This window comes from Pteropus medius, unplaced genomic scaffold (genome assembly GCF_902729225.1).
Source record: "Pteropus medius unplaced genomic scaffold, Ma_sr-lr_union100, whole genome shotgun sequence".
In the NCBI taxonomy this organism is placed as follows: Eukaryota; Metazoa; Chordata; class Mammalia; order Chiroptera; family Pteropodidae; genus Pteropus; species Pteropus medius.
Genome location: NW_024353787.1, coordinates 1,383,462 through 1,396,171, shown reverse-complemented (window position 1 = coordinate 1,396,171; position 12,710 = coordinate 1,383,462). Strand labels below are relative to the sequence as shown.

General features: G+C 39.1%; 1 protein-coding gene across 1 annotated transcript in view; it reads right to left on the bottom strand.

The window, feature by feature from the left end:
- Positions 1 to 12,710, bottom strand: part of GNL2 (G protein nucleolar 2) — a 21,881-nt gene extending 9,171 nt beyond the window's left edge. Inside the window, exons 1-8 of the mRNA XM_039851064.1 lie at positions 12,513 to 12,710; positions 10,728 to 10,812; positions 9,666 to 9,760; positions 7,948 to 8,087; positions 4,945 to 5,129; positions 2,867 to 2,933; positions 1,803 to 1,961; positions 1,144 to 1,257 (exon numbers count right to left, since the gene is read on the bottom strand). Of these exons, the coding sequence (XP_039706998.1) occupies positions 1,144 to 1,257; positions 1,803 to 1,961; positions 2,867 to 2,933; positions 4,945 to 5,129; positions 7,948 to 8,087; positions 9,666 to 9,760; positions 10,728 to 10,812; positions 12,513 to 12,576 (909 nt within the window). The 5' untranslated portion in view covers positions 12,577 to 12,710. The remainder of the gene's footprint in view (positions 1 to 1,143; positions 1,258 to 1,802; positions 1,962 to 2,866; positions 2,934 to 4,944; positions 5,130 to 7,947; positions 8,088 to 9,665; positions 9,761 to 10,727; positions 10,813 to 12,512) is intronic.

Below are 12,710 nucleotides of genomic sequence, written 5' to 3'. Positions count from 1 at the left end.
AGAAAGAGCCATGGGAATTCTTGGGATGATGGTGAAAGGAAATGCCAGGAAGAAAACCCTACAGCAAGCCTGGGCAGCAGCCAGTGCAAACTGGAAGGGAGGTGCCTGAACATTCTGAAAGGTCCCACTCTACCAGGGGATTTGGTGGTCTGTTAGTAACAAATAAAATGGAGCTAATTAACACCAAGGAAAACAGAAGGTTCTACGGGAAAACAATAATAATCACAAAATTGTGTGGATCAGCTGTGGCTGATATTTTACAGTCATAACAATGTAAACACTGAATAATAATTTAGCCAAACATATGACATAGGTAGAACAGAAGAGAGAGGATGTATATGCGGCGAGAGAATGGCTGTTAAGAAACATAATCCTCATTATCCATCAGAGGAACTTAATAAATATCTAAAACTGGGGGAGGGGAGGGATCAAGAAATAGAATCATAAGCATGTATTAAAAATATAAAAGAAAATAATAGAAGTAACAGTTAAGAGTTGGAAGTGTTTGCCTCTGGGACGTGGGGAAGTGTGGGACAGAGAACATGTGTCTTTTGTTAAAAGCCAGGTAGAATTAATTAACTACACAAAATTGCAGGTACAGAACATGAAGCTTTGACAACATTTGCTAGGACAATCTGGTTTCAGGGCTTCCCTGAGGACCTGCCATCTGACCAGGGATCTAAAGCTGGAGTTTGGCAGAGTACTCTCCAGAGGGGACAGAAACTGTACAGGCTCCAAGGGCAGAGGAAGCATGGCAGGCCTTGAGAGCCCGGGGCGGGGAACACAGAGTGAGTGAGGGAGGGAGGAGGGAGGGAGGGAGTGTGTGTGTGTGTGTGTGTGTGTGTGTGTGTGTGTGTGTGTGTAAACATCTATCATCAAGCAGAGGTTGGCCATAAGGTGCCAGGGATAAGGCAGAAAGAGAAGCAATGTTGGCTGGGGACGGGGGTAAAGGCTGAGCTAGAAAATATTTCAGAGTCCCTTATAATCCTGAGGCTCTACAGGTTTTTACATCTCTAGAACACACATTTCTCATTACCAAGATGCAGCAAGTGAGGCTGGTTAACTTTCTGCCACTGGCAAGAGAAATTCTTACACAAATCCACAGCTACACAACCCCAGGAGAAAGAGATCAGGTCTCAATACCTTTCCAAACTGCCGCAGAAGCTGAATAAATGCGCCTTTGCCAAAGGGATTAGTAAGACTTGCATGGAAAGCAAGTGTCGGATAATCCTGGGAGAGGACAGCAACCCATCGTTTCTAAAGTGGGAAAAGGAAACACGCTGGTAAATTATAATTCATTTATTTACAATACAGGAAGAATTAGCACTTGAATTACAAGACCACAATTCAAATACACAGTTGTCTACGGAAAATGTTAGCTATAATTCTTTGAAATGTTTTTTTTTCAAGTATCACAGTTAATGCTGTGTCTTTTGTCTTATAAATACAAAACAATATTCCCAAAATGCCTTCATTGCTACTAAATACAATTAACGTAACATGTTGTGAAACGGGCCAGTGCCTGTGGCAGCTGCCCCCTTCCGAAGGGGCATACACCACCCATCCTGTGGGCACTGCGGCTGCCCCATTACCAACCATCAGAGGGTAAAGGATAACTCCACCCATAGTCAATGAAGCACATTTAAACTGTATTTTCAATGAGAACACTTCACTGACTATAGTCTCAAGAGTGTAATGTCCCAAGTCCTAGAAACAATGAAATTGATCCATTTATGGACACTCAAAGCTTACACTTGCTGAGTGGCCTCGGAAGACCGTTTTGCATTAGTAACTATACTTACTGTTGCCCAGGTTGGAACAAGGTCACATTTATTAAGAACGAAAATAAGGTGTTTCCAGGGTTTTTCCTTTTTCAAGTAAGTCTCAATGTGAGGGGAACGGGTACCCATTGGATCTCTAGCATCAAGAACTTGAACTACAACATCTGACGAATCTATCACCTGCAAATACAAAGAGGCAAAAACGATGTGCTATCACCACACACGGGCAAAATGAACAAGGGCTGACATTTAAGGGAAACTGAGGAAAATAAAATAGCAACATCTTCAAAGTAGTCTTAAGAGGAGTGTAGGTTGCAGCCAACCTCAATGCTCAGCGATCAGAATTCAAAAGGTTTTCATCCTGTGGTACCTGACACTTGTCAAATTTCAAATAGGAAAACTAGCAGAGATAAAACCCATCTTACTTCATGACTACTATGCATTATTGAATGGAATCATTCACTTCTTAGACTTCTGAAAGTTTCTACTCTTAAAGATTTCCTGTATTTTACAAAAAATTAAAAAATTTTGTTTGCTTTCATGATACTAGTTTCTTATTATGTTACCGTTTAATTATGTGACTATGCTTGAAGGTCTTCGTTACTGAGAATATTACTAGAGTGTGGCTATAAAACAGCCAGCTAGAGCACTGGACCAAGACACACAGTCTCTTCCACTAACCAGCTGGGTGAGCTGGATAAGATAATCAATCTTTCTAGACATGTGTTCTCACCTATGAAATGAAAAACTTAAAAATTCTCATGAAGGTCTAATCATGTATGATAAATCTAAACAGGAATATCATTCTAGCAGGTCATGCAAACAAATATTGACAGAAAATATATAAATGTATATAAGGTAACTGTTACTATTATACGAGTAATGAAAAAAATGAAGTCATCTAAACCGATAGTAGTATGTTTACAGCTACACAGATCCTGGTTTCTTTGTGGGAGAAAAGAGGATGGAATGGATAGCAGTTTGTACTTTATCTGACAGAGCTTCGAAACATCAAAGTTAGTTTTCTCATATAAGATTGTGAAAGCCAAAGGAACTACTCAATGAGAGAGAATATAAAATCTTACCTTGTAGAGCTCACCCCATATTCTTTTGGACTGTCCCTTTTTATATATCTCCTCTTGGGCTTCATTTCTAAATAAGAAAGCACCCAAAGTGAGCAACTGAAGCACTGTAAAGATTAAAAGGATGTTTTAGGGGAAAACCAACTACACACCAAAGGAAAAGGGTGTCAAAAGTAGTTGCAGATGAACCAAAAACACACTTAATTTTAAAAGTCACTATCTAAATGTCCATTGACAGATGAATGGATAAAAAAATGTGCATATATAATGGAATACTATTCATTAATAAAAAAGAATAAAGTACTGATTAGTGCTACAACATGAATGACCATGAAGACATCATACTAGTGAAATAGGCCAGACACAAAAGGACAACTATTGTATGACTGCACTTATATGAAGTATTACTCATAAGAGTATTCGAACTCGTCAGAGACAGAAAGTAGAACAGTGGTTGAGGGACTGGGGAGAGAGAGAGGATGGGGAGTTATTGTTTAATGGGTAGAGTTTCAGTTTGGGATGTGAAAAAATTGTGGAGGTGGATAATGGTGATGGTTTCAATACCACGTGAATGTACTTAATGCCACTGAACTGTATGCTTAACAATGTTAAAGCGGTAAATTTTATATTATGTATATTTTACCACAATAAAATTCTTTTGAAAAAGCAACTGTAATTAGGCAATATGTCACAGAATTATGAAAAGAAATTGGTAAGATCTGAACCATAATCTACACTCCACAGCTCCCATAGTAAGTGAATTTTTTTTCTGATAAAGTTGAGAATCTGTTGAGTTACTAGCCTCAAAGACATTTACCCAATGTCTTTAAAACAAAAATAGCTTTGTTTATCCCCTATTACCTATTGCACCTTTTGGAGGAAGAAAAAATTTCACACCAGCAGAAGACAGAGCCAACTAGAAAGTTCAAATAACTCTAAGAAAAACTAAACTTGCTGCCTCTTTTTGCCTGGCCTCAAATGGCTTGACATTATCTCTAGGAGACCTAAAGCTTGAATGGGCCGACAAGAGCTCTGAGGGGGCATCGCTGGAGTCAATGGACAACACTCTTTGCTAAATCACTTAAGAGACACGAGAGAAAGAATGAGGACTCTCCAGCACTACCTAGGGGAAACTAAATTAGTAAACCCTTCTGGAGGGTAATGTGACAGCTGTCTATCAAACAGTGTGCATACTCTTCAATATTTTAATTTCCCCGATAAGAATTTATCTTTGGGGAATAATTAAGGATGAGAAAGGTTTGGTCACGCTGACGTTTTACCCTAATGTTGCTTACCGCAGGAAAAAACTATAAATAGTGTGAACAAAGAGACTGACCACAATGAAACACTACTCTGACATTAAATACTATATTGCTGTTAAGTACTGACGTGGAAATATATTCTTAATAATTTCGAAAAATAAAAGGCAAGTTAAAATACAGTCTTAAGGTATTATATTAGTATATAAAAGTTGAGTATAAGAAAGATCTGGAAGAATATATATATTGGTGACTGATTCTTAACCTTTTGCTAGGTATGGACCCCTATGAGAATATGATGAACATGATGCATGTTTCTTCTCCTTCCTCCTCCCCAAAACAAAAATATAAAAAAACCAAAATCCCACCACCTTTACGTACATACATAAATCTTCAAAGAGTCACAGAAACCTCAAAGGCCATCCAGAACCCCCGAGAATCCAGAATTCGAGTTAAAGAAGCCCTGAGATTGACAATGCCTGACGCAGGTAGTGAGATTATGAATTCTTATTTTCTTTTTATTACATTTCCACTTTAACTATAACTATATTTTCTAATTTGCCCATGACAGACTATACTGCTATTATAATAAAGAAGAAAATGTTATTTATTTTTATTTGGAGGATGAATAAAAGAGACCTACCATAAACAAACCACCTTCAGTTATTTTTGATCTGGCCCCAATTTCACTAACTTTTGTAGTCTAAGGGTAGAGGATAACTCTTCACCTATGAGTTACGTCACTGAGCTTCATGTAGGCAAAATAAGTGTTTTATTGCAGAAGAGCAAATGATGAGACCAGCATGAACTTCCAAACTGTACCTCACGCCAGTGTCTTCTGTTACCAAATCACGATCCTTGCCCTGGTCATAGCTTCCAGTGGACATTTCTGCATTTTCTACAAGAGACTGCATGTCACTCGAAAACAAATTTGGTCGCTTCCTCTGTGACTTAGGGCCAAATGTAGTTTCAAAACTTTCAGTATCGAGAATGTGCACCTTTGAGTTCTAAAGAGAAAGGAGAATTATTGGTAAAACTATGAAAAATACTGAGAAAAAGTAAAAAATTAAAAACCTACCTGGGAAAGGCTTTCTGCTCTTATTTTTCCAAAGCTCAACCTATACCAAAACCTACAACATGCAAACAGCCTGGCTTCCAATCAGAAATTGCTTACTTAAATAGCAAAAGCACTTGTTCCCCTATACTTACATTCTGTAAGCTTCCTTGGAGAAATACAAAAGTAACACAAATTGTCAAAGCAAATACGAATAGTTTAAGATTTGCCAAAAACTCTGCTTTATTTCATTTATCATAAACTTCAGTCAAATGTAATTAAGGCTACAATGCTGAAAATTAACTTATCTTTTCTGACCTTTTTTTTTTTGAAGCTTTCAAACAAGTGCATAAAATTTGCCAAATTTACAGATATTTCAAGGACAATCATACTCAAATTTATGTTTTTTTTTTAAACCAACTGTAAATGCCAACTTTTTCTTGGAAGTTCATGTCTTTCATGGCTAAAAGGAATTGCTTGTTTTGTAAGATGCATTTTAGTTTCAGATAACATTTCCCCTAATTTAGGTAACGTTTTTATTAAATGCACATGGGAAGTCTTCAGATGAAAAACATCTAGCAAAAGTCCAAAATAATAGTTTAGATGTGATAAAAGGAACCTGATACTAACTAAAACTTGATGTGACTGTAAAGGAGTTACGGGCATAGGAATTTTTGAAGCCAGATAAAAGTCAAAGTTTGAGTTAGGATCTATCACGTAACAGAATGTTAACTGCCGGCAGAGAATATCCTCTAAAAAATCACCCTCTGCTCCTCAGTATAAGCTCCTCTGTAAGCATCAGCTACTAAATACAGTCGATGGAATATCCCCCATGGCTTCTGAACTTTAACAGATCCCCTCACCAACTCCTAAAGACCCTTAAGCTTTTATCATTTCCTCAGATCCTCTAATCCAGGGGTCCCCAATCCTAGGGCTGCAGATCAGTCCATGGCCTGTTAGGAACCAGGCCGCACAGCAGGAGGCGAGCAGCAAGTGGGCGAGCAAAACTTCATCTGTATTTGCAGCCACTCCCCAGTGCTAGCATCACCACCTCGGCCCCACCACCTGAGACCATCAGGCATTAGATTCTCATAGGAGCGCTGGTGTCTGGTGCCAAAAAGGTTGGGGTCCACTGCTCTAAAACCACCTCTTTGTTTAGTTTTACTTGCTACCCTCCAACAAGAGAACATCTCTGAAGAGGGTCAAGTTTACATGGGAACTAGGTTCTAATGTCACTGGGAAAATTATGATCAAAATTATCGCTGAAAATCTCTTAAATAATCTAAAAGAACAGTGTACATGGATTTGTGTATATAAACCTATATATTAGTAAATACGATGCAGTAATATAACGAAGTACACATACAAAATAAGTTAGTATTTTTACTGTATTGCTACAGAAATATAGTGCTTATAATGGACATGTAGCTGAACGTGCAAAAGTTAAAAGCATATCTGATTTGACTCCACTGTGCAGTAATCTCAGAATTAGATTTTATGAGAAGTAGATATCACACAAAAATAAAATAGGTAAGGTTTCTCAAGGCCAAACCAGAAAACTCATCCATTACTCTAAGTACCTATCTGCATCAAAATACGAGCTGACTGCTGCAGCTGTAGGCCATTCATTCTACATATCAGATAAATTTAAGCACTGAACTGAAATAAGCAACAAAGCAATCAATCCATAATAGAATCTCTTTGTTCTTCTCATAAACAGGATTCAATATTTGTTGAAAGATGGCTTTAGGAAGAAACGACAAAAAGAACAAGGGAAATGAGCAACTTGTCTGTGGTTCATGAATTACACTCATGTGTTTTTCTGAAAGAAAACAGTCATTCCACTAATAGGTGCCATTCTTCTAGCCTGTCATAAAACAAAGCATAATTGATAAAACCTTGAGGCAATAACCAGGCCTTGGTTTTTATTTTGCTCTGCAAGTAAACACTTTTCTTTGAACTGTTAATCCATGTATGCATGTCAATGTTTTTTTCCCCTCCTTATACTGGAATTGAAGCGTATGTCCTGGCTCCATTTCTGGGAATTATTATTCAATGCAAGTAAAAAACGTGCAGGCAAAAATTAGGCCATTTCTTTGGTTCTGTGAAACTCATTCTACTCAAGCCAGATTCAGTCCTACTGTACTTTGAACTTCAATGAACAACTAATCCGACCGGCATCCTTTCCTTTAGCTCAAAAGAATCTCCAAGGGTCTTATAGAAGCTGCAAGTACACATGACCATAGGTCTCCCTCCCACCAACTCAATTCTAATTCTGCATTCCCCCAAAATTTGATGGAAACACCGCTTAAACAAGTTTGCCTACCGAAAAAAAAAATTTTTTAATAGTATTAGTAATAGCTATGACCTATTTAGCTCTAATTAGGAGGCAGACTATGTGCTTACTATGTGCCAAGAGTTTTACAGATGTTTCACTGCATTCAATCACCTGAGGAGGTGGGTTATGTTGACTTTACAGTTGCGGAAGTGAAAGCTCATGGAGAATCATAACTAAGGCCATAGAAATGAGCAGAGCAAAGATTAAAATTCAGGTCTTACTGCAAAGCCTGTGCTTTGATCAGCATACTACTGAACCTCCCCGACAGAATGCAATTCATACTAAAGGTGAGACAGTGAAAAGAGAAGTCTCGGGAAGTTCATCAGTACTGCATTAAAGTCACTATTCTCTGTGGAAAAGCAAGAGATAAATATGACAGATCTGTGTGGCATTTGCCAAAGAAATTCTATTGCCAGGGATGTCCCCATCTTACATGAGGTCGGATCCGATCATGGAGAAGAGACATGGGTAACTTGCTTTGCTTCATGACAACTCTGTATGGATCCTTCATGACTATATCCATTTCCTCTTGAAATTTTTGTAATGATGACTGCTTAATCACACGTGTGTTTCCTGTTTTACAAAAGAATGTTGCCATTTAATAAACGATTCCCTTTTGCTTCTGCATCCATCTTCCCAATGACACAGTGAAAGGACAGATTTTAAATTACCCTTGCTCACCCAAACACCTGATACATCCATCCCATGTAGCCATTTTCAAACTTAAAAGAGAAAAAAAACACACACAACACAAACAAAAAAACTGCCACTCCTGCACTCATTACACTATGAACTAATCCACCAACCCAGACACATAAAGGGTTTCAATAGTTTTCCAAGCCCAATTTCCTGACTGGATAAAACTGAAAAATAAACATCACTGAATGGGACTGAGATCTGACCAACGTCCTACTTCCTGCTAGATCTAGCAAAGAAATCTGGAGCCAATCACAGCTGATCAGTTGGAATATACAAAGAATCCCAAGCACAAAACCTAAGTCAGTTACCGTTTTTAGGGTTATGAGAGCTTGAATTAACCAATAACTCCATGCAAGGGAACAAAATAAAACTATGTAATACTACCTGGAGAATACCTTATAAGTGAGAGAGCCTGAAGAATATATTCAATTAAATAGCATGCTACAGCACAAATGCAAATCTCAAGATAAGGGTCACTATGACAATAGTGACAGTGATTATGATAGCAGTTAAGGCTTAATTTGTACTTACTATTTGCTGGGCACTATTCTAAGCACTTTACACAGATTTACTCATTTAGTTATCACAACAGTCCTGCGACATAGGTACAATTTTTATCTTCATTTTAGAGATGAGGAAATTGATGAACACACAGACTTAATAACATGCCTACAGTCACAGAAATGGCAGAATCCGTGGGGTCTAGATCTAGAGACACAGTACCTAGCCATCAAATTACATGCCTCTCTAAGGAGTTTTCTTTATGCTTTTCTGTGTTGCGGTTTCCTAAGGGTGTCCTATCAAAGCTCTAAGAGATATTCATAGGTAGTTGCCATCTGCCCCCAAGCACAGAGGTCAAACAACAGACAAATAAAGGGGTCTGACCATCTTACGTGCCTGCACACCTCGCAGTGCCTAAGGGAAAGCCAGAAAGCCCAGACTGAAATGAAGCTAGAGTTCGCCAAAGGAAGAGCCCTGATCCCTCCGGAGATATTCTATTCACTCCTGGGAAGGACTACCGAGATCCTTTCATTCAATTCAAATACAATCCCATTAAGAAAAAGTGTTTCAGAGGAACTGCAGACTAATGCACTCACTCTTCAAGGCAAAAGCACAAACACATCTGCAAGGCCCCTCTCAAACTGTAACCTCTCCAGGCAACCAGAAATGAAGACATGAGAGTTCTAAAGTCTGTAAATGCTGGTCATTAAGGATGGTCTTATCTGTTTAAAGAGAATGATGAGCTCTTTTAACAAGAAGTGATTTATGAAATCCACCTCTATTACTTTTTCTGCCCATTTCCCACTATGAGTGCTTATCTCATCCCTTTCTCATATAATCCTTGCCAGTTCCGCTGACCCCAAAACTCCTGCCTTTAAAGACATCTGAAAATTCCACCCTTTCCATACAGCACACATTTGTAGAGCAAAAGTAATAGAGGACAATACTTACCAAACCATTTAATATTTGGCTCCACTCTAGCCACTGTGCCAGAAGCCACCGTTGATTGATACTGCAGAGGCTTAATCACTTTACCACGACTATTCCTAAAGTGAGGAAATTAAAGATTTTGGTTGACAACAGAAGGCAACAGCGAACTCTGGTTTACAGAATACTCTTTCCATAAAAAAAAAAAGAAAAACCTTTTTTCTTTTCTTTCTTTTTTTTTTGGTTTTAAAGGATCATGAAATACAGATTTCAGTAAACAAAAAGTACTGCTACATTTGAAACAGATTGCCCAAAAGCCATTTAACCTCTTGCAACAGAGCACGTAATGACTTCTGCTAGATGAATAACAAATAATGCCGCTGTTTAAAAATCTGTTTACTGTTTTGTGTTTTTTAAAAAGTCACATACTTGAGTTTTTTGGAGTAATTATTTGAAGGCTGGTTTAAATGAATTTTAAGTTAGAGGGTGATTTATGCTGGAACTCAAAATTCTATAACAAACTGCAGAGTAGGTGACTAAGGCAGATTAAGTTCATTGACGTTTGTTTTAGGCACATCTGTTAGAACGAATGAAGAATCTAATTACCAAACAAATTAAGACCAGCTAGCAAAATGTCACACTCAGCAAGTCCCTGTGGTAGAGGCTGCCTCAGCAGAACTCAGAGTTGTGATGAGTTTCCAAGTGCCACAATGTTGTGATCTAAAATGTGGCATTAAAAAACAAGTTTTCTGGCTGCTTTCACTACTACAGTCCTATATGCTCTGTTAAAGAAAACCAGATTTCCATCTGACATTTAACTTGAGATTTCACATGCCACTCACAGAGGCCAAAGTTGTGAGGAACAAGATCTCTAACTGTGACACAATCACGATTTCGCCACCCACTTCATGTCTTTAACCCAAAATTCACAATTTATCATAGCAACATCCAAATAAAATGATATTTGGAAATATGCTATTCCCCTATGGGGAAAGTGGGGGTGGAAATGTCAAAGACTTAATGAGTCTCAGCTACAGGTCAAGGGCACGAAGGAAAGGGGAAAGGATGACAGTACTCAATGCTCACCTGCGCTCCTTCTGCCTGTACATATTCAGGCGCCGGATTGTGGCCCGGTCCCTCATGTTTTGGCCTCCTGCTCCCTGTACCCGATCTAGGAAACACATAAATAGATGGCACACTATTTGATAACCAACAAGTCTAAGTATGATCATTGCTTCAAACACACCAATTAGTTCACTCAGAAGGCAAGCTGCTGTCTCACTGCAAAATCTCTACTTTTTCTGTTGTTCCAACGACATTATTATTACTGGAAGCTACATGGTATGACAAACCTGACCTAATCTTTGATCATGGATAGGACTGTGCTTGACAATAATAGCCAGAATTTTTGAGCATTAATTATAGCATTGCGTTATCCACATAACAGGCATTGTCTCATGTAATTCATATAATAATCCTATGAAGAACACATTATCCCCATTCTGTAGGCTAAGAAACTGGGGCACAGTGGTCAGATATCTTGCGCAAAGTCACACAGCTACTAAATGGCAAAGCCACAATTTGAACAAAAGCATTTGGTCACTATCTGTGCTCTTAACCACTAAGACGCCTACTTCTGAGTCTCGGTTTAACAAATATTGAGTGTCTGCTACACACAAGGCACTGTGGAGACTACAATTTTGATACAGTCATGTTCCTAATGTACTAGTTTTTTAACTTCCTAATGTTTGATTTTAGTCTAATCAACAACTAGCAATTCTTGCCTTACATCTCAGAGGTAAGGAGAAAGACAAATAAACATGGTAATTGGGATCCCTTCAAATCATTTGTCTACCTGCTTAAGTGATACAGTAGATAAGAGGCTAAAATCGCAGGACTGGCGGCCCTACTGCTAACGAGCAGTACCAACTGTGACAAGCCACTTCCCTTATTTTGGCTCAGTATCTTCCTCTATAACCTTATGATCTCTAACAGCCTTTTGGGGTCTAACATTCTAAGATTCCAGTCTACAAAAATTGAATCATTTATCAGCAATTCAGAGAAGACACTCAACATTAATGGAAGTCATCAAAAACTTTGAACCCTATTTAAAAACAAAGTTTTTAACTAAGCCTAAATGGAAGAGACTTCCCCAAAGGCTATCTTGTTCATCCTGCAGGTGGAACCTACACAAAACTCATACACATCTTCAAAAACATCTTCACTTATCTGTAGGGTTTTCACTGGACTTTACTAGCTAGGATGACTCCAAGAACCAAATCTGGAGTTCCTTTTTCTCTCTCTCTCTCTCTTTTTTCTCCTTTCTCATTTAAATGGTCAAAGCTAAGGTGACAGGCTAGTGTGGTCAAGTATAAAAGGCCAACTGGGTTGGCTTACACGACTTTTAATTTGACTTTATCAAATTTACTTCCGGCAATTCCTTGAGCTGGAAAACTGGAATCAAACAAGACTGCAATATATTGGGAGAGGGACTTCAACACCTGATCCACACAGGAACACAAGAAGAGGTCAAGTTTAACAGTTCCTTCCAGCTCAGAGAGTCTCAATCTCTGTATCTCACAACTGGAGACGCCCTACGGCTGCCAGGCAAGAGGGTTCACCTTCCCCGATGACAGACCTGGTGCCTGACACCGAGCAGTGACAGGCGTGCAAGAGTCAGCCCTCAGAATGAAAAAAAAAAAACAACAAAATAAAACAAAGAAAACCACCTTCTCCCTTCTCATCCCCAACAGCCACTCAGCTCAAGTCACTCCAAGCAATGCCACCCGGATGTCCCCTCACATGTCTCCTCGAAGCCCTCCCCGCAAACCTCCTCCAAGCTCCACCCTCCGCGAGCCCCGCCGCCCGTACCGGGGTTTGTGCTGGCCTTAGACGGATTGATGGTGCTCCGTCCTTTGTACTTGGGCTTCACCATCTTGCCGATGGGACGAGGACCAGAGTGCTAGATCCGGCCTACGGCTGGTAAACGAGCTCGTAACTTCCCAGGACCCGCCGAAGTGACCCGCGTGAACCACACTGGACCACGTGTGCAAGGGCTACATCACTTCC